The sequence below is a fragment of the Ovis canadensis genome, chromosome 2, assembly GCF_042477335.2.
Source record: "Ovis canadensis isolate MfBH-ARS-UI-01 breed Bighorn chromosome 2, ARS-UI_OviCan_v2, whole genome shotgun sequence".
Taxonomy (NCBI): domain Eukaryota; kingdom Metazoa; phylum Chordata; class Mammalia; order Artiodactyla; family Bovidae; genus Ovis; species Ovis canadensis.
In genome coordinates this window covers 2,859,556-2,880,351 of record NC_091246.1, presented here as the reverse complement: position 1 = coordinate 2,880,351, position 20,796 = coordinate 2,859,556, and the positions used below count along the sequence as shown (strand labels likewise).

Sequence of the window (20,796 nt, the reverse complement as noted above, 5' to 3'; positions counted from 1 at the left end):
CCAGTCCCGGCTGGGACAAGCACTAGGGTTGAACACGGGTCACAAACCATCACCTACAGAACTGCATTCGCACTGCAGACACACTCTCTTTAGAACTGGCATTTGGTGGAGAACATGAGTGTCACAGAACGTGGTAGTCTGTACAACACGGTTGTTATAAAAGCTAAGCCCCATGTGAGAAAAGTTGCTGTAACAACATCATAGCACCTTTGCTTCAAGAGAGAAAAAGGCAATGGTAAAAAGCTTTAATAACAGACTGTGTTTTTATAGGCAACCAATTAGCAGATTAATGAGCCATTTAAATTTCTTTACTTAAAATCAATATTCAAGAAAGATGAACCCCAGATGCAGCCTCTCACACTGACCCACAAACTAAGAACAAATGAAGCCAACGGTGACCCCGTCAGCGTGCTGTGGTGTCAACAGAATGAGCCCCCCGCCCCGAGCCCTGGCCCCCGGCAAAGAGATACGTGATTGTGCACTGCGCGATGATACCGTGAGGTGAGAACTTTGGTTCATGCAGTCGGCTGCCACAGAGGCTGCACCCCAAACCCGCAGCCCCGGCGCCCGAAGTCAGCCGTGCTCCTTCCACAACACCAGGTGGATGCTGTGGTCGGGCATGCTGGTGGCAAAGACCAAGCCCGTGTCGTTGTGCCCATCCAGTCCGTTCAGCCAGGACGCTTCGCCTGCCAGGAAGCTGGAGCCCCTCTTGGATTTCCTGTACTCGGGGAGAGGCCAGCGGCTAATCAGGCTCTCTGTCCGCAAGTCCAGGATATACAGGTAGCGGTTGTCAAACAGCAGGGCAAAGATGTCTCCAAAGCCAAGCAAGGCCAGGTTTGCTATCTCAGGAGTCTTGATGACCCTGCAAGGATGAGAGTTAAGAGGCGTGAACCAGGCTTGAAGGCCACTGTGTATCTGTTGCTCTGCTGCCATCTTTTCTGGAGACATTTAAGACCAATACAGGGAACCTCCTGGTGGTCCAGTGGTGAGTGCTCCTTGACGCCACTGCAGGTGGCCCAGGTTCGATACTCAGTCAGGGAAGTGAGATCTCCCATCCCGTGAGCAGTGCAGTCAAAGGAAAAAACCAACACAAAATTCAAGCAAATTTAAAACTAAATGCACTTTCTTATAAAAAGGAAAATATGAGGACATAAAACTCAGCCTACTTTGGAAAAAAGGTGTGGGAAAAGAACCCTTCATAATAACATAACACAGGCATATAAGGAAATGAACATTTATAAAAGCATAAAATGCCCATCTAAGCTGGAAAGGATCTTTCAGATTATCTCATTTAATATTTTCATTTCTAAGATGTGAAAACTGAAATCCAGCCAGGGTAAATGCTCTGGCTAAGGCTTTACAACTAGCTAGTTACTTGTCAGAGGGAGAGTCTAACACTCCACTCTCAGTGGTGGGTAAAAACTGCTATACATCATCCCTTCCTTCCTGAACCCCTCAGATACCAGAATCTGAGGATGCTCGAGTCCCCTACATAGAACGGCGCAGTATGGCCGGCCCTCCACGGCCACAGATGCAGAGCACACAGACGTGGAGGGCAGACTGCACTGGCCGAGGGGAAGCCCCCAAGCCCAGAAAGAAGAGGGAAAGTCAAGTGATTTGGTGCTGCTCTGCTCTGCAGGCAGCAAGCCCAGGTTCTGCTCAAGGTAGTCTAGAGGCTAAAAATATAAAGTTTCCCAAATAATTCAGAAACACTGAATAATAACAGATTCGTAGTAAGTTAGAGAAAACTGGGAGAGCAGGGAGGACTGCTTTAACCGTCTCAGGCTGGCAGTTCATAAAACACTGATGATAAAGGCACAAGGGGGAGAGACTGTGTGAAGAGGAGCACACATTAAAACACCTGCTGTCAGCCTCTGCACGCTTAGTGAGGTGGAGCGCCAACATCCTCTTCAGAGCACGCGGAAAAGAGCGACGGGACAGAGCTACGCGAGCTGCGGCGCCTGTCCGCGGGGGCCCACGTGACATCCAGTTTGCTCTACACCTTAACAAGGACACCGCAGCGAGTGTGCACGCAAGACGTGAACCAGAGGAGACGGGGAGAAAATCCCCAGTCCTCACCCTTCGATAGTGAAGGACCTATGAGAGGCCCCGCACGAGGGGCTCCAGCAGGCAGGTCGAAGGGAAGAGCGCACACAGAATCGGACTCCAGTCTGGGGCCAGGAGGGGAGGGGGACTCAGCATGAAGACAAAGACCTGTTCCTCACACTTATCAGGTCCAAAACTCAACTTCGCAGCCAAACCTGTTTCTCTTCGTTTCCTGGCTTGCTCACTCACCCAACCACTCAAGACAGGAAATGTGGCAGCCATCCAACTCTAAAGCCACAAGTCCAACCACCGAGGTCTACTGGTTTCACCTCCTAAATTCTCCGGAGTCACTCACTGCAGCCTGAACTGCCAGAGCTCGGACCTAGGACACCGCCTGCTGCCTGCACACCGCCTGCTGCCTGCACACCGCCCAGGGTCCCGCTGGTCTCCCCAGCTCTGCTCTTGGGCCCGTCCGTCATTTAACCTCCCACTTAAACTTACGCCTGTTATCACCTGATTCAAACTTGCAACCCCTCCACTGGCTACCCACTGCACTCCCATCTACAATGCTGGCCTTCTTTCAGTCACTCCAGCGCGCGGGGCTCCGGTGAGCTCTGGGCCTTTCAGCAGACTGCACGCTCGGCCTACCACGTTCCTCACCGCACACTTGCACCCCCAGCACTTAGCTAGGTGCATCTCCCCACCCTTAACAGCGTGGCCTGACCCTCCTCCTCAGAGAAGCTTTCCTTTACTTCTCAAACTAGGCAGGGTCTCAGTGTACCCCATTCCATGTTGCTCTTCTCCCAACCACTAAAACATCTGCATGCAGTCAGCTGTTTAATGTCAGCCTTTCCTGGTTCAACATGTCTGCAAGCTTGGTAAGTACTTCTGCTGGTTCCCAGGGTGCATCACAGCGCCTAACACACAGCTTAGGTAAGTAAGTATCTGCTAATGCCTAGAGCAGTGGTGCAGGGAGTACGGGAAAATACAAATTCCTACAAGACAGAGTCAAAGAGGGCTGGGGACACCGGGAGAGTCTCAAGTCCCACATCACTGACAAAGCAGAAAAAGACCAGGAGCTTGGAAAACTGAATGGCTAGGGGATAAGACTTGAGGCTGGGAGGATAAAAGTCAAAGTTACTCAGTTGTGTTGGACTCCTTTGTGACCCCATGGACTATACAGTCCATGGAATTCTCTAGGCCAGAATACCAGAGTGGATAGCCGTCTTCCCAACCCAGGGATCAAACCCAGGTTTCCCACATTGCAGGTGGATTCTTTATCAGCTGAGCCACAAGGGAAGCCCAAGAATACTGTAGTGAGTAGCCTATCCCTTCTCCAGGGGATCTTCTCGACCTAGGAAACTGAACCAGAGTCTCCTGCATTGCAGGCAGATTCTTTGCCAGCTGAGCTACTAGGGAAGCTCTGAACTGACTTCAACGACTCAAGCACAAACCTGCTGCAGGACTGAACACAGGTCTTGACAGGCTCATAGCACCTTGCACTTTGATTACTTTAGAACTGCAGACAGACATCCCTGCTGCGCCGCCTGCGCCCTGCCTGCTGCACTGAGGTAGCCTCACTCAGCAGAACGCATCGCATCTTATCTGTGGAGCAACACGCTGCTGCTGGCGCTTTGTGTCTTTTTAATTAGCATCGAAGCTTAAGGAACACAACCCAGTACTGGCAACTGAGGCCACAGTCACAGAATTGTTTAACCCCATGAAGAAAGGTTGCTTTATTCATGTGAGGAAGAGGGGGGGAGTAAGAGATAAAATATCCCCTTTTTCAAAAGAAAAAAACCTGAACTTAGCACTTGCAAGCAGCAAGCAACTGTGCAGGTTTATTGGTTACAGCTGGTATATCCAAACAGCAAAAGCCAACAGAACCTTCATCTGGAATCTGGACTCCACCTGCCATTCTTACAGGAGAAAAGCAGGTGCAGGATCAAATGAAACCTTTCTAGCCTCTAAGCATGAAAAAGATCACGACCCCTTTCTTCCACCCTGCCTCAGCACGACTCTCTTCCAAACTTTAATTCAAACAAAAACATTAGTAAGCTATCAAAGATCTGACTTTCCCATGGTGACTACAGTCGCTCTCTGGGGGGGGACTGGCTGCGCAGCCCTCTCAGATACCAGAATGCATGGCTGCTCACGTCCTTCGGGCGTAATGGTGCGGTATCTGCATATGACCTAGACACATCCTTGCAGATATTTCAAATCACCTCTAGGTTACTTGCACCTGATGCAATGTAAATACTATGAAAACAGTTGCTGATGCATGGCAAATTCAAAATTCTGCTTTTGGGAACTTTCTGAAAATTTAAAAAAATTTTCCATCTGTGGGTGCAAAACCCATGGCCAACTGTACTTGAATTTCTTACGTTGCAAACAATCAAGTTCTTTCAAAAGTTCCTTCTCTCTGGCTTGCTGCTGTCTGCTGGATGATCCAGCCATGGATGGACGGACGGATGGAGGGGTGGGTGGGGGCTGGGCTAGGGTGAGTTGTGGGATGTTCGGCCAGGCCCCTAACCTCTCTCAGCTTCAGTTCCCCAACCTGTAAAATGAAGAGCTTGCACTAATATTTTCTAGGATTTGTTCCAGTCTGTTTTGTCAGTGTGCAATTATCAATTATTTCTAGAAATTATTCTGATAGCTTGGAATTCTAACTGGTTAGAAATGTAGATCTGAAAAAAAAAAAAAAAAAAAAAGTAGTGTCTGTCTGACTCCAGGAAGACAATAATGAGGCTGTAACTTTACGACCAAAGACGGGTGGTCAGCTGCTGGCTGGCAGGATCAGATCCCATTCGAGCTGACCTCTAAACAGTCACACATAAAAACAATGAAGACCAACTGTTCAATTTTTGTCTCCAGGCAGTCCTTTCTGAAGCACGCCGAGTGAGTGAGTGAAGTTGCTCAGTTGTGTCCGACTCTTTGCGACCCCATGGACTATATATAGCCTATCAGGCCCCTCTGTCCATGGGATTTTTCCAGGCAAGAAGGCTGGAGTGGATTGCCATTTCCTTATCCAGGGGATCTTCCTGACCCAGGAATTGAACCCGGGTCTCCCGCATTGCGGGCAGACGCCTTACCGTCTGAGCCACCAGGGAAGCATGCTATGGAACACGAATTCTGGGAGCTGCCAATAGGCACTCCTCCAAGCAAGGGCACCATGCCAACGTGTGTGAGGTACAGTAGGTTAAACAAAGTACAACAGCTTTCTTTATGTAGGGCTTCTCAGACGTATCAATAACACAGACTGTCAGGTCCCGAGCTAGATCCTCACTCAGTTCAGTCGCTCAGCCGTGTTCAGCTCTTTGTGACCCCATGAACTGTAGCACGCCAGGCCTCCCTGTCCATCATCAACTTCTGGAGTTTGCTCAAACTCATGTCCATCGAGTCAGTGATGCCATCCAACCATCTCCTCCTCTGTCATCCCCTTCTCCTCCTGCCTTCAATCTTTCCCAGCTCTTTCCATCATGTGGCCAAAGTACTGGAGCTTGAGCTTCAGCATCAGTCCTTCCAATGAATATTCAGGACTGATTTCATTTAGGACTGATCCTCATTAGAGGCAATTAATTTAATCTCTACAGGTGAGGCAAATGAGGCACAGAGAGGTTAAGAAACTTAGAGACCTAGGTCTTAAAGCAAGGTTTATTTATCACCGAAGTAAGTTCTCTTGATTACCACACAGCACTGGCTTCCGCCAGCCTCCAATATGCTACCATATACCGCCATCTCCAAGAGGGGTCTATGGCATGCAGTGAATCACAAAGCTGTCTCTAGGCCTCTATTCCATTGGAGAGAAAGCCCACAGGCTGTGACATTCTCTAAGCACCTCTGTCTTTCTATTAGTCAACAGAAGGTCACTTGATTCCTCAATGCACAGTTTCAAAATGACCAGGACGAAGAACTAAACATATTACAACTAGAGGAAATCTGAAAGACCTCTTCATCTAAACTCTTCATTTTCCAGAAAACCTGGCAGGAGAATCCAGACATTGGGAAAGCGGAAGTTAGCTCTGAGTTAAGAAGCGGGACTGGGCTTGTCTGGTGGTGCAGTGGCGAAAATCCACCCGCCTGTGCAGAAGACTCAAGGGCCGAGGGTTTGACCCCTGGGTGGGGAAGATCCCTCGGAGAAGGAAATGGCAGCCCACTTCAGAATTCCTGCCTGGAGAATTCCACAGACAGAGGAGCCCGGTGGGCTACGGTCCATGGGGTCTCAAGAGTCAGATGCGACTGAGCACACAGCACCTAACAAGAGGGACTAGAAGCTGAGTCTCTACAGTCTAACACGTAACTCGTTCTAACTTAATTCCTGCCTTACAGCACCTAAGAAGAGGGACTAGAAGCTGAGTCTCTACAGTCTAACACATAACTCGATCTAACTTAATTACTGCCTTTAAAATATTTTTGTGTGAGATTTTCAGCACAGAATCATTCACAGCTGATGTGAGTAAACATTTCCCCAAAGCACGTTATTAACTAGTTTCTCCAAATACTGTTTTGTCTTTATTATTAAACTGCAACAGCCTACTAACGGTAAGGGCCCAGGAAGTATTACCTGAGAATATCGTAACTGGCAAAGTCCCACTGATAGAGGCCCAGCGCCGAGCTACAGACGATGTATTTGCCGTCGAAATGGAGTCTTGGCTGCAGGCAGATACTTCTATCCTCAGAGACAGACAACGTCTTTAAGCACTTACAGTTAATTTCTCTCCCAATTGGCCAAATCTACAGATAAAAGAAAATTAGGAAAGATGATAGGTCACATCACCAGAGAAAAACCTGTTTTTAAACAATGTGGCTTGTGTTTGCTTAAGTCAGAAATAAAGTGAAGTGAACTGGAAACACCACAGGCTTTACAGCTGAGGCAGGGGGGTTCAAATTCTTATTTGGCACCTATGTGTTGTGTAATCTTGGGTAAAATATTCAACCTCTTCTAAACCCGAGTTCCTGCCATGAAGATAGATAGTGCCTACCATATGGAACATTTTAGAAGATACAACAAAAATATATGTCAGAGTGCTATGTAAACTTTTTGCAAATTGCTTTTATTATTATACTAATAAATATTTATGTTTTCATACTGCAGATCTAAGAATGGAGGAGGGCAGGAGATCTATGTCTTAAGAAAATGGTAAGCACGCAGTGAAGATAAATTTCTGTGGATTTTCCCCCTTCATTTATAAATCAGAGTTAGAAACTGCCTAGAACACAGAGAAAACGAATCCATTCTCTTTCCAACGGGTCTAGGAGGGCTTAGACCGAAGACTTCCCTGCCTCCCTTGAAATGTTTCCCTGTGCCACACTCGTTCATGAAGCAAATTAATCGAGGAAAAAAACCTCACCTTGATCTCATATTTGTCTGCACTTAAGAGGATGTAGTCTCCAGGGCTGTGCAAGAGAGACCTGACTTTGCACTTCTGCAAGACCACCTAGAAATAATACACATCCATGTTATAGAAAGACACTTTTAGTACTATATACATCCCTTTTAAGTAAAATATGAAAAAGAGCTCGAAATGATATGGTATGTGGGTAATCTATAACTCTACGTTAACTAGAACTCAAGTTAACCCTTACTAAGAGTTTTATTATAAGCAGATTCTCTAGGCTACCAGCAGGATCCAAAAGTGTCTAATATTGGCAGCATTTACTCTCAGCTTTGGTCTGGAAGCAAACATTAGGACTGATTTTTTAAATCATAAGATGTGAGGTCATAAAATGATAAAGAATAGGAAATAAAAAAATCCATACACATTAATAGGTACAAATGACCTGTTTTCATAAGTACATGCGTCATAAAGAGAAAAGACACTCTACTTGCGACCAGAATCTGTCATATGCTGACTCTGCAACCTTGGGCGGGACCATCTAAATTCTTCACCTGTTTCCTCATCTTTAAAAACAGAAGTTGGGGCACCTATTATCTCAGATAATCGCACTGAAAATGAAATAAAAAATGAAAATAAGTCTAATAGAAGCTAAAATTCCATGAGCACTTGGGATAATCTGTAAACACTAGGTTCTGGTTATTTTAGCATTAAATCAGCATCAGGTGAGAAGGGAGGCCAGGCTCACTCCCTCAGAAGCCTGGGTTGCAGATACAAATGAAACTTGTGGGGAGCTGCCCCATCACCTCAATCAATGTTCACAAGAACATGAGCAGACGATGAGACTCTGGCCCTGAAGGGAAGAGTCGCTTGTCTAAGACCTTATAGCCAGGTCCTAGCCCCAAATCCACTGTTCTTTAACTAACACTAAATTGCCTTATGTAACTTTTCTACTTAAAACTGAATGTGCCCAGTACAGGTTTTCTTTCCAGTTTTTAACTGTGGTAAAATACACAGAACATAAGATGTAGAATCGCAACCATTTTCCAGTGTGCAGTTCGGTGCTATTACTGGTCTCCCCACACAGTCACCCGCCCCACCCGGTCTAAAAGCCACTAGCCATCTTCCTTTGTCCCCGTAAGCTCAGCTGGCTTTGCCTCAAAGACAGCCTCCGCATGTGCCCTTCTCTCTCCCTGGCACCACCCAAGTCCAAGCCAGGGGTCTCTAACTGGCCACCGAGCATCCACTTGTGCCCCATTAGTGCCCCACTCGAATTCATTTTTTCACTCAGCAATTATCTTCTTAAAACATCAATCACACCAGACTCTTGCTCAGAACTCATCGATTGCTTGCTACTACACTCAGAATCATACAAAACCCTTAATAGGGTCTAGTAAAGCACACCAGACGCCCCTGCTCCCACACCTCCCCCAACTGCAGCTCAGCTCCGCTCGTCTTCCAGGGCATCAGGTTATCAAAAGTTCTGGGTTCTTTCCCACCCCAGGGCCTCTCACACACTGCACCCTCTGAAACACTCCTCTGCTCTTTACACAGCTACCTCCAATTCATTCTTCATATTTGGCACCTTTTCTAAAAGCTTTCCCTCAATCAAACTAAACCAGACACCTTCCTAGACTTTCTCGGAGAACACTACACTCTTCCTCCCAATTTGTGATTATGTGTTTATTTGTGAAATTATAGACTAATAACTATTTCCCCTACTAGACTAACACTCGTGTTAGGCCTGGGTCTACTTTGCTCACTGATATATACAGCCCCTCAAAGAACAGCATGATAGGCTCAAGAACAGTGTCTCTCCGTGGCATTTCCATTAACATGGCTTTTGATATTCACAGCAACTCTTTAAAACTAGAAGATATCACAATATTCTTTAAAAGATGCTGTAAATTTTTGTTTCACTTCTTGTAAGATTTTCTCCTTCTTCCTCCCTCCCTCCTGCTCTTTCTTCACATTAAAAAAGCAAAAACCAGTTTACCCATGTCTCCCACTCACCACATTCCACCCTCTGCTTCTGACAGCCACCAATCTGTTCTCTGTATCTATGAACTTGGCTTCCCCCTTCTTCCGTACAGTTCACTTTTAAGAGACTGTACGGTATTTGCCTTTCTTTGACTTATTTCACTCAGCGTAATGTCCTTGAGGTCCATCCACATTATCATAAATCGTAAGATTTCACTTTTTATGGCTACATAACATTTCAATATACACATCCATCCATCCATCAATGAACACTCTGGTTGGTTCTGCATCTGGACTATTACAGATAATACTGCAATGAACATGGGCACGCATGCATCTTTCTGAGTTTTCCAATTTCTTTGGATAGATACCCAGAAGGGGAATTGCTGGGTCACGTGGAAGTTCTGTTTCTCATGAATTTTTCACAGTGGCTGCACCAATTTACATTCCCCTAAAAGTGAACAAAGTTCCTTTTTTCTCCACAACCTCACCAACAATGTGCTATTTCTTGTCTTTTTGGTAACAGCCATTCCAACCAGTATGAGGTGGTATCTCATTTTGGTTCCGATTCACATTTGCATCATCCTGATGACTATGTTGAACATCTTTTCATTTACTTGTAAGTCGCTGCTTTCATTTATCTATCCATCTTTGGGAAAATGTCTGTTCAGATCTTCTGCCCATTTTTTAATTAGACTGTTTGGTTTTTTGCTCTTAAGTTGTATGATTTACATATTTTGGATATTAGCCCATGACCTATGATTTGTAAATATTTTCTCCCATTCAGTAGGTTGCCTCTTAATTTTGTTGATGGCTTATTTTGCTGTGCAGAAGCTTTTTAGTATGATGCTTGCTTTATTCTTGCTTTTGTTGCCAGATTCAAAAAATCACAGCCAAAACCTATGTCAAGATGTTCACTATGTTTTCTTCTAGTTTTGATTTCAGGTGTTAAGTCTTTAATCAATTTTGAGTTAATTTCTATGTACCGTTTAAAACAGTGGTTCAGTTTCATTCTTTTGATGTGGCTTTTCAGTTTTCCCAACAAAATTTATGGAAGAGACTGTCCGTTCTCCATCATATATTCTTGGCTCCTTTGTCATAAATGGATTGACCATGGACACAAGGGTTTATTTCTGGGCTCTTAATTCTGTTCCATTGATCTCAGTGTCTGTTCTGCTGACATCACATTGCTTTAATTACTGTATCTTTGTCACACAGTTTGTGATGCCTGCAGCTCTGTGCCTTTTCAAGGGTTTTTTTTTTTTTTTTCATGGTTGCATATGAATTTTAGGACTATTTGTCTAATTTCCTTGAAACATACCATTGGAACTTTGATGCAGACTGCACTGAATCTATAGGTTGCTTTGGAAAGTATGGACATTTGATTGTTCAAATCTGTGAGCATGAAGCAACTCTCCATTTATTTGTCTACTTCAGTTTCCTTCATTAATGTCTCATGGTTTTCAATACACAGGTCTTTCCGTTATATACTGATTAAATTTATTCCCAGGGTATTTCATTCTTTTTGATGCAACTGTACATGGGACTGTTTTTTCTTTACTTCTTTTTCTGATAGTTCTTTATTAGTGTACAGAAATGCAACAGATTTTGTATACAGATTTTATATCTTGCAATGTTACATGTTTTAGTTCTACCAGATTTCTGATGCCGTCACCAAAGTATTATCATGCATTCCCAAATCCGGAGAGTTCTGCCTCTTCCTTTCCCACACGGATGCCTTTTCTCCTGCTGCTGCTCTGGCTGCAACTTCCCATTACACGCTGAAGAAAAGTGGCTAGAGACCAGCACAGTGGTGTTTCAGAGAGCTTGCACATCTCTCTCTGTTCCACTTCCAGCAAGAGCTTTCTTTTTCAAAATGAAAATTGCTTTTCTGATTTAAAAAGAAACGTGCTTATCCTAAAGGGAAAAAGGTACTCACAACTTCACAAGAAATAATCACCTTCAACATTTCGGTGCAAAAACACATTCAGAAACTATCATCATACTCTACGTAGCTTTTCATATAACCTGTTTTACTCACCCACTCTGTCCACCTAATATGCTGCGAGCATCCTCCCATGTCCACAGCCGCTCGTTCACTAACTTACCGAGCGTCTTTCACATGCTGGTCACTGCTGTACGCCATCATGCCTTGGGGTTGCATCTGTTCCATCTTATGACTCATCTGCCACTTACGAGTCAGTGTCTGCCATCCTCCAACCCGCCCCCAGCTTCCCCACCCTCGGCAAGAGCGATGTCAGCATCAGCGAGTCTTCTTACCTTGGTGACCCACTCTGTGTGCCCGGTGAGCGTGTTCAGGCAGGTCCCAGCAGACAGAGCCCACACCTTCACAGTGAAGTCTGCAGAGCCACTCACCAAGATGTCCAGCTCGTCATTGTAGTCGACACTGAACACTAGTATACACAACACACACCAAGTTAACACACGCCTTTGCCTGCGGGTCATGTATAAGAGTCAGTAACACTTATTCTTCCTAGCTGCCCAATTATGTAATTTCTTAACCAGAACTACTGTAAGAAGGGTGCTTTCTCAACTAGCATTTTTTTCCTAAAAAAAAAAAAAAAATACCCATTTCAAAATTCTTATTATAGCTTATTATCCTAAGTCTCTCATATTTGTGCTAGCTTCAGAGTCAAACAAGTGTAGGAGATCCTGGCATTTCTTCTCAGGATGGAGAAGAAAAACAGGTGGACCTACTGAGATTTGTACTATTTATTGCAGTAAGATAAAATGTCAAGAGTATTCACACTCAGGAAAAGGCAGTGTAATGAGAAAAACAAAGCAAAGGTCTTAAGTTCAGACTGAGCCATTCTCTCAAACCATCTGATTTTCTTCAGACCTATATCCCTGGCACCTAAAACAGTGCCTGAGTATAACAAGTACTTGTTTTCAAATACCTGTCAACTCTAAAGGGACACCAGGGACCCAGAGATGAAGACACTGCTCTTTTCTTTAAGGAACTCTGACTAAGTGAGGGATGGAGAAGGAAGTCCAAAAAAATAGTAAACGTTTACCTCTTGCTAGGGAAACACCAAGGAGAATGACTAACTCTGCCCAGGGCTATCAGGGAGGACTTCAGGGAGGAGGCGATATTGGAGGTGGGCCCTGAAGGATGAGTAGAGTTTATCAAGAAAAGAAAGAGAATACTGCAGGTAGAGGGAACAGCAAAGGCACGGAGTTAGGAGAAGCCACAGCAATGTCTTGGGAACAGTAAGGAGGAAATTTTTTAGAACAGGGCTCTCTAAGCTGAGCAGGTGTAAAATCACCTGGAACAGGTGCGACCCTTGACAATGTGGAATACTGCACTCAGCTGGATACGTAAGCTCCACATTAAATCATGTATCTCCCAATAGTAACTACTACAAACAAGAGGCAGCAGCCTGAAGAGACATATACAGGACGACACACAAAATGGGGGTGCAGATTCGGGGGGTTTCGGTGCTTTTCTTTTTGCCACAGAACAGCTAAATTTACTTTAAAGAATTACTGAGCACCATGCAAGGAATTCAGGACCTAAGGGTGAATAAGACAGGTGGGATCCCTGCCCTTCCAGAAATGACAGGTTGGTGGGGAACCAGTTACCATACTCACTTGGATGACGGGTGTTACACAGGTTACTGGAAGCCTACAGCAGAAAAACTCAACCTGTTCAGGGTGTCCAGGAAGGCGCTCGTAAATGTGATGCTCAAGAGCACAGACTGTGACTCTCAGAGGCGAATGCAGCGGGTAATGGGGGGCGGGGGAGGAGAAGGGAACGCGGTCACACAATTTCTACACAACGCTCCAGGATACGATATGCCAGAGGAGACGCTCTGGTCAAAAGGCTTCATTCAGATGACCAGCTTACAGACCAAGGCTGCTGCAACCTCATCAGGAAATATGCAGCTATCTCCTTTTCATCTTGTCTCTCAGCAGTGAGATTAACATCAACCAAGCTCCAATTTGATGTAATCTGTGTAGTCACTGCTAAGGATTTCCAGTCCTAATTCTACAAATAAAGTGGACTAAATTTACATTTACTCAATTTGGAGGTATGGAATTTGATCAAAACAAAGGGGACCGACTATGCAAACAGGAAATAAATGAGACAGAAGAAAAGAAGAACTGCCTCTCCTAGCCTAAGGGTATAAAGGCATTACTAGTTAAAAAATGGGCCAAGGAAAGCAAAATTCAAGGTAAAATTGTAAGAATAACCTGAATAAAGGGATTAACTGTACTGACTGAAAATGTACGGGGAATGACTGATTAAATTAAAAAAAAACACAACCCAAAACAAAAGAGGGATCACATTCTTGGCCCCTGGCTTTAAGCAATGTGGTTAAAGTAACTGTGGAAAGCCTTGAAGAAAGGCGACCCACCCGCCCCCGTGTGCCCCCGGAAGTGCTGGGTCCTGGCTCCGGAACTCCACTCCCAGCAGGCCACAGTGTTGTCAAAGGAGCCTGTCACAAGCTTCTGCTCATCAAATTTCACCGCAGCACAAGTGTGGGTCTGGATGCCATAAACACATTGCCCTGTGCTCACATCCCACAGTTTTGCAGACAAGTCATCTGACCCTTCAAGAGAAAAACAGGGAGGTTAATAAGAAGACAAACACTAAGGAAGTAACACCAGTCCCCAAAGATGGCATCCTTAAAGGAGAACCTTAACTTCCTCCAGCACTCCCACTTTATAGCTAGGGAAAACCAAAGCAGAGAGAGGAACATAGCCTGTTTTGCGTCGCCAAAACAGTGCTAGCAGCCCTGGGACCGACTCCAAGCCTTGGTTTACTCCTTTTCCCTAAATGTTCCAGGTTATAGAGCCATGTTAGACTGGCGCATCCCTTGGTGCATCCACTTATAAACTTCCCTAAATCTCTGGCTATCATAAGCTCTCTCTGACTTAAGCTTAAAACGATGGGAATTACCTATCACTGCATGTATACACTTGCCTGCCTGTCCATTATCCAACAACTCTGAACAAACAAAGAACGCTGAAATAGTAAAGCTGTAGGCTGGAACATGTTCCACTCTAAGGCAAGTCAAAGACAAGCCCCGATCGATCACTGGTTAACTTCTATAAAGGCTAACTGCTAATTTCTTGAGCCATCCCAAAATGTGTGAAGGAGCTTCAAAGAAAACAAGACATAAACTATTCCCAGACATTCACAACAATTCAGCAAAGAGTTTGTAAAGTCTCTTAAGATTATGCAAAATAAAAGGCAGGTTTTACTTCTGCCTCTGATGAAAATTGCGTAACAATTCACAACACTACTGCTTAGTAACCAAGTCATGTCTAACTCTTTGTGGCCCCATGGACTGTAGCCCACCAGGCTCCTCTGTCCATGGCATTTCCCAGGCAAGAATACTGGAGTGGGTTGCCATTTCCTCCTCCAGGGGACTTTGCAGACCCAGGGATCGAACCCATGTCTCCTGCACTGCAGATTCTTTACCACTGAGCCACTGGGGAAATCACATTTAAAATCCTAATGATTAATTCATGTTTCACAATTTATCTTTATAAAATATTAAGAATTAACAAAGAGAAAGTCATTTTGAAGATACATAAATTTAATTCCTGTAATAAGGACATGGTATCTTGGGAAAGCACCAACTGATCAGTTTTCCAAAAGCTTAAATGACTAAATAAAGCCAGCCACAATTCCACCTTTAAGGACTGATCAAGAGCCACTGTTTGAGACAACGGAAAAATATCTATCAGTTATGAAAGAGCAGAGCAGAAATTTCGGCCTGGGAAATCCATCTGAGAGCCTACTCGAATGAAGGCTCTATTTGTTGTCACTGTACTAATTAGGGATTCAGTTTCCTTTCTAGAAAATGAAAGGTGAGACTTGGCTAGTGGTTCTCAATGGCATATGAGGCATCAGAATCAACTGGAGAGCTTTATCAAGACATACATGCTAGGGCTTATCTTCAGAGATTCTAACTCAGAACATCTAAGGCAAGAGCCAATAATCAGGAAAACTTGCCAGGTGAACTTACTGGCAATGCAATGAGCACCAATGAGCTAAGAACAATCCTATCCGATAGAAAGATAAGGCAAGCCACATATGCAATGAAAATTTTTCTAATATTTACTTTAAGAAGTACAAAAAAGGGGAAATAATTTTAAACTCAGTAAGCCAAAAAAATTATCCGCTAACGTAATCAATATAGAAATTTATTAATGAAATGATTCACATTCTAAGTCTTCAAAATCCAGCAAGCATTTCCTGTTTCACATCTCAGTTTGAGCTAGCCGTATCTCAGGTGTGGTGAGTGGCTACCACAATGGACAGCACAGGTCCAGATAACCGTTAAGGTCCTCTCAGATTTTTGGCAGAGTCAACATTTTGTGGCTCTATTTCTAGGAAGCTGAAGCAGGGAGAGAAAACACGTCTGGCCCTAGCTGAGCTCGGCTCTGATTTACGGCCAGTGTTTCACAGAGTCGTCTTCACTCATCCAACCCGTTTCAGAGAACTTTCGTGCCAGGCGGGTGCCGGGGGCCGGCACGGGAGACCCCACCATGACAAGGCCATGCGGAGAGGCCTGAGGGGCAAGGCGAGCCAGGCTTCAGGGGTTCCCCCTGGGTTTTCCTCAGCATCTACCCCGAAGCCAAAACCTGTCTGTTTACCGTCTGCTATACTATACTCTTCTGACATTACCACCTTTTCTCTGTAAAGAGTTAATTCAGAGCTCCAGTTAACACTCTCCTGCATATGAAAAGAACGTTTCAGCTCAAATTCGTGGATTGTTTACAGCCCCCAACCGTGAGCGGCACAAAGCTCAAAACATCTTAAAGATACAGAGCCTTTTAGAGCTAAGAGTTAGTTTGGTGAAGAGTTTGACTGCTGCCAGGCTTCCATATCCTTTATCTTTTAGGCACCTGGGAGGATATTAATCAATGTAATTGGAATGCAGAAATAGGAATATAGTAGTTTTGATGTTAGCAACACTAGACTTTTGAGCTAATTACTTTTCTCTTTGTTATAAATCACTGTACTTCTTTCATCATTATAAATTATTGTGTCTTTGCTATGTAACAATGTAATTTTATTCAGTGCTTTCTGAGAGTGGCACCAGACTTTGGGAAGAACAACACTGTTAAGGCAAATAAGTCTTCTGGTTGACAAACCCTTATCAGGAAAGGGCTGTAAAATGTTAATTGGCCTTCTGGCCAGAAGATGATGTAAATCACGTAAGACTTGTGTACACAACTAGGTATGCAGAGAGAGAGCCTGGTCTCAATAAGAGTCAGAGCTGCTGACGCTGCCTAATTTTATATTACCCATTGATCTCTATGTACAAAAAAAAAGGTATAAAAAGCCTTTGCAACAACAGAGGATGGGTCAGTCACTGTTCTGGTTTTCCCCGTGTGGTCTGTTCTCCTCTCCTTTTCTGGCTGAATTCCCATCTGGAGCGGGGAGGCTCGCCATGTCTACTTACTTGCCCCAGCTTCTAAGATCCGTGAGAGAGGGAGCCCAAGGCGAGGCACCCCCAATACCCAACGCAGACGGTGCAAGTTCCTAGTCTGGAACTTTATGGTTTTCCACGTAAACCAAGTTATTCAGCCTCTTTCTCCACTAAATTCCCCACTATACTATTTCTTCCTAATCTCTCTTATATTTCTAGTTAAATAATTCTTTCTAAGATGCCATGCCGTCTCCGCTTCAAATTACCCTGGATCCACCGGGGCTGGACCCCGGCAGGCAGGGATCCTGCTCTTATGATGCTTGGTCTTCCAAGGAAGACAGAAAGGCTAAACAAGCAGTAACAACTCAGTAAAGTGGTGGGCAGCACAAAAGCCCACAGCAAATCCGAGGAGGGGACGAAAGGAGACAGCACCCCAGATGAGGTTCCGCTGGGTTCACGGCTGCGCTCCTCAGCGTCAAGGGCTTCCACAAACACGTCCTAGGAGATGGCACGCTCACCTCCACACTACACACTCTGATTTGCGGTGAAGCCAGGCCTTGGTGTAGGACTGTTTGAAGAAGGAATTTCATGGCTTAAAAAATACCCAAACTTGGGACTTCCCTGGTGGTCCAGTGGTTAAGACTCCAAGCTCCCAATGCCAGTGGCACGGGTTAATCACTGGTCAGGGAACTAAGACCTCACATGCCACATGGCACCATCAAAAATAAATAAATAAGAATAAATACTCTACAAAATTAAAATTTTTTTTCAATATTAACAAGTTGAAATCTAAAGGATGAATAAAGTGATCAGCACTCTCTCCCCAAAAAATAAAATAAAATATCAACAGTATACGCCAGAGCTCAGCCAAACTTTTTCTGTAAAAGATTGGACAGTAAAATGTATTAGTCTTCTTGAGCCACAGTCTCTGGGGCAATTACCCCACTCTGCTGGCTCTGGCCCCTGTGGTTTGTGGTTTACCAATCCCGGGAATGTAACTATTTAAGTACCTATTAAATACCTCTATTTATTACAGAAACATACGTGAACACGCATTAGGGTCGATTCATAAAGAACTCCTTGAACCCATTCTATTAGTGAAAACTATGTAGGAATTACTGGCAATGCTTGTCAAAAGGCACTGCCTCAAACACCCTGACAACAGTTCAGTGTGACTGGGAAGTCGTGGGAAAGGTCAGGATGGCGAACTGCGTAGGGAGGGCGCTCAACCAGGACCTCATCTGCATTTCTGAAAGACCTCCGTGGCAGCATCACCGGAAGAGACGGGAAGGGGAGCAAAGCCGGAAGCAGGAAGGCCACTTGTAAACCAGGACGGAGGACACACCAAACGTGGCCTATCCGTCAAAGGGTTACTATTCAGCCTCAAAAAGGAAGGAAACTCTGACACAGGCAACCACACGGAGGAACCACAGAGACATCATGCTAAGCGACATAAAGTCGGTCACAAAAGAGCAAATGCTGCTCAGAGTCCACCCAAGAGGTACCTAGAGCGCTCACATTCAGAGAAAGTAGCATGGTGGTTGCCTGGGGCTGTGGGAGGAGAGAGGTGTCAGTGATTAATGAATATGATTTCACTTTGAGAAGATGCAGAGAGTTCTGGAGACTGACGGTGGCGATGTCTGTGCAACAACAAGAAGGTACTTAATGGCACTGAACCGTGCATTTAAAATGGTTAAAATGGTAAATCTTCTATTTTCCCACAATTTGTTAAAAAAAAAGGAGGGGGAGGAGATTATCCAATGTTATAGAGGAAAACATTAGGCCGTTCAATTTCACACCATAATAAACATCAGAGAACAATCAGGCTGGGCTGCACTCCGTTTTACAAGGCATATGCCTAACTTCAACTGCTAAGCCTGTAGGAGCCATTATTCCACCCTCTCTTGCTTTGCGTCAACCTTCTTCATAGACTCTCATTTGCTGTGCTGACCAACCCAACATGTTTTCAAAGAGGTCATCAATGACACTGTGTAGAGAGGAAAATGAAATAACTGAATGTAGACTATTTTTCATTACATGAAAGGGGGGAAAAGCCCTCTCAATTCAGAGAACAGGGGGAAAACAATAATTACAGACACGGGTAATTCAACAGAGGTGAGCAGAAAAATGAGCTGCAATGCAAACAGGGTAAACTATCTTATCAAGCTAAGTTTAAATATTTAACCGGTAGAATCAGATCTCAGCTCTCAAACCACCTGAGTCATTTGACTCTGTTAACCAACTGAATAAACATTTACTAGTGCCTCTTTCGGAGAAGGCGATGGCACCCCACTCCAGTACTCTTGCCTGGAAAATCCCATGGATGGAGGAGCCTGGTAGGCTGTGGTCCATGGGGTTGCCAAGAGTCAGACACGACTGAGTGACTTCACTTTCACTTTTCACTTTCATGCACTAGAGAAGGAAATGGCAACCCACTCCAGTATTCTTGCCTGGAGAATCCCAGGGACGGCGGAGCGTGGTGGGCTGCCGTCTATGGGGTCGCACAGAGTCGGACACGACCGAAGTGACTTAGCAGCAGCAGCAGTGCCTCTTTAAGACAGGCAACTTTGATTCTCCTTTTAAAACCCTATTACCCTTCTGTCTCTTTGCCTCTCCCCAATCCACCCTACACTGTGCATTCTTTCTCCTCTCTCCATCTCCTTTTAAAATTTCACCTGCAGCCACAGTTATGATGTGACTAACTCCTAAATCATTCTCTCTAGCCGTGAGCACTCTCGAAAGCTCTTACCCTGCATTTGCAGATATTACGGGAATCTCCACTTCACATCCAACCAGATTCAGTTCATCCCACACTGAACTCCATCCATCCTCTTGACTTTGTCCTCAGTTTCTATTCTTTCACTAGTGCTACCTTCGCATTCATACACGCAGCTAGAAGACTTTGGTCATCTTTGAAATATCCCTATTCCTTGCCATATACCCAATTCACTGCCAAATCCTGTCATTTCTGTTTCAATAGCTGCTCTTCCATTCAACTGCTACTTTCAAAAATCTCTACCCTTAGTATCCTGTATCTAGACCTATTTAAACTCATCTGAACTGCAACAGACTAGTAGTTTAATTTGGAAGCTCGAGATCTGTTAAAAGGTATCAGAAGAGTTAATATCTTCTGGGGGAACACTTTAGAAACGGCAGGGTGGCTTCACTGTCACAGCGAGGACATCACTGGCCTCCGCTTGGCAGACCCCAGGGACGCTGGACACACGGTAGCGTCTGCAGGGCACAGAGAGAGTTGCCCGTGCTCTGCATGGCATCTCGAAGGTCCTGCCGGGCATTCCTAAGTGTAAGGCTTACTCTTAGTTGCCTGAGCCCAATTTTTGCTGTTTTACAAAGCAAACGAGAGGGTTAACTGTGTGCTTAATTTTCTGTGAGTATAACCATCAGATAAACTGAGGAAAGATGTCCTTTCCTGGGGACTCTGCTAAGAGCTTTTCCTCATTTGAAAAGATAAAGTCGTGGATGGTATCTGTGACACAAATGCAACCCTCTATAGTCACAGCTCCCATGCTCACAATGACAGTACATGATGCGGTGCAGACACCTCCTTACCACCTTCTGGAACGGCCGCGGTTGAGCATGTCTTCAATGTTACTGTAAATCACAGTTCTCTAATTGCTCCTCTAGGTCAGACTTTGGCTGTTACATTGATTTCTAAAATGGGTATGTATAGATAAGCTGCTTCCATGACTTTTAATTCATGATAGGGGGATATTGTAAAATCTTGTAAAAAGAGGACCCAAGTCTGACAGAAACAAGAAACATAGTTTCTTTGAAGTGGAAGGCTGTGAACCTGACTTTCTGCTCAAAAATCATTCAGAGTTCACAGAAAACTGTCCAAATACATGTTCACGGCATTCCAGCCCAAACCTATTTCTTCAGATCACATTCTAAGAGTCTTAGAGTCCCTGATCATATTCCAAGATTTTGGTATTCTCCTCCGCCATGCTTGGACCTTTCCATGCCTTTAGAATGCTTCTCCTCTTACTGGAAAACCCTGACTGTGT

General features: G+C 44.7%; 1 protein-coding gene across 5 annotated transcripts in view; it reads right to left on the bottom strand.

Moving 5' to 3' along the window:
- Positions 1–244: 244 nt before the first annotated feature.
- FBXW2 (F-box and WD repeat domain containing 2) overlaps positions 245–20,796 on the bottom strand; it is a 29,936-nt gene continuing 9,384 nt past the window's right edge. For 4 of the 5 annotated variants that reach the window (XM_069575268.1, XM_069575269.1, XM_069575270.1 and 1 more), the window contains exons 4-8: positions 13,742–13,936; positions 11,643–11,776; positions 7,398–7,484; positions 6,611–6,780; positions 245–862 (exon numbers count right to left, since the gene is read on the bottom strand). In XM_069575268.1, the coding sequence (XP_069431369.1) occupies positions 574–862; positions 6,611–6,780; positions 7,398–7,484; positions 11,643–11,776; positions 13,742–13,936 (875 nt within the window). In that variant the 3' untranslated portion in view covers positions 245–573. Of the gene's footprint in view, positions 863–3,672; positions 4,604–6,610; positions 6,781–7,397; positions 7,485–11,642; positions 11,777–13,741; positions 13,937–20,796 lie in introns of those variants that run through there. The other variant, XM_069575267.1, reaches the window with a different exon arrangement.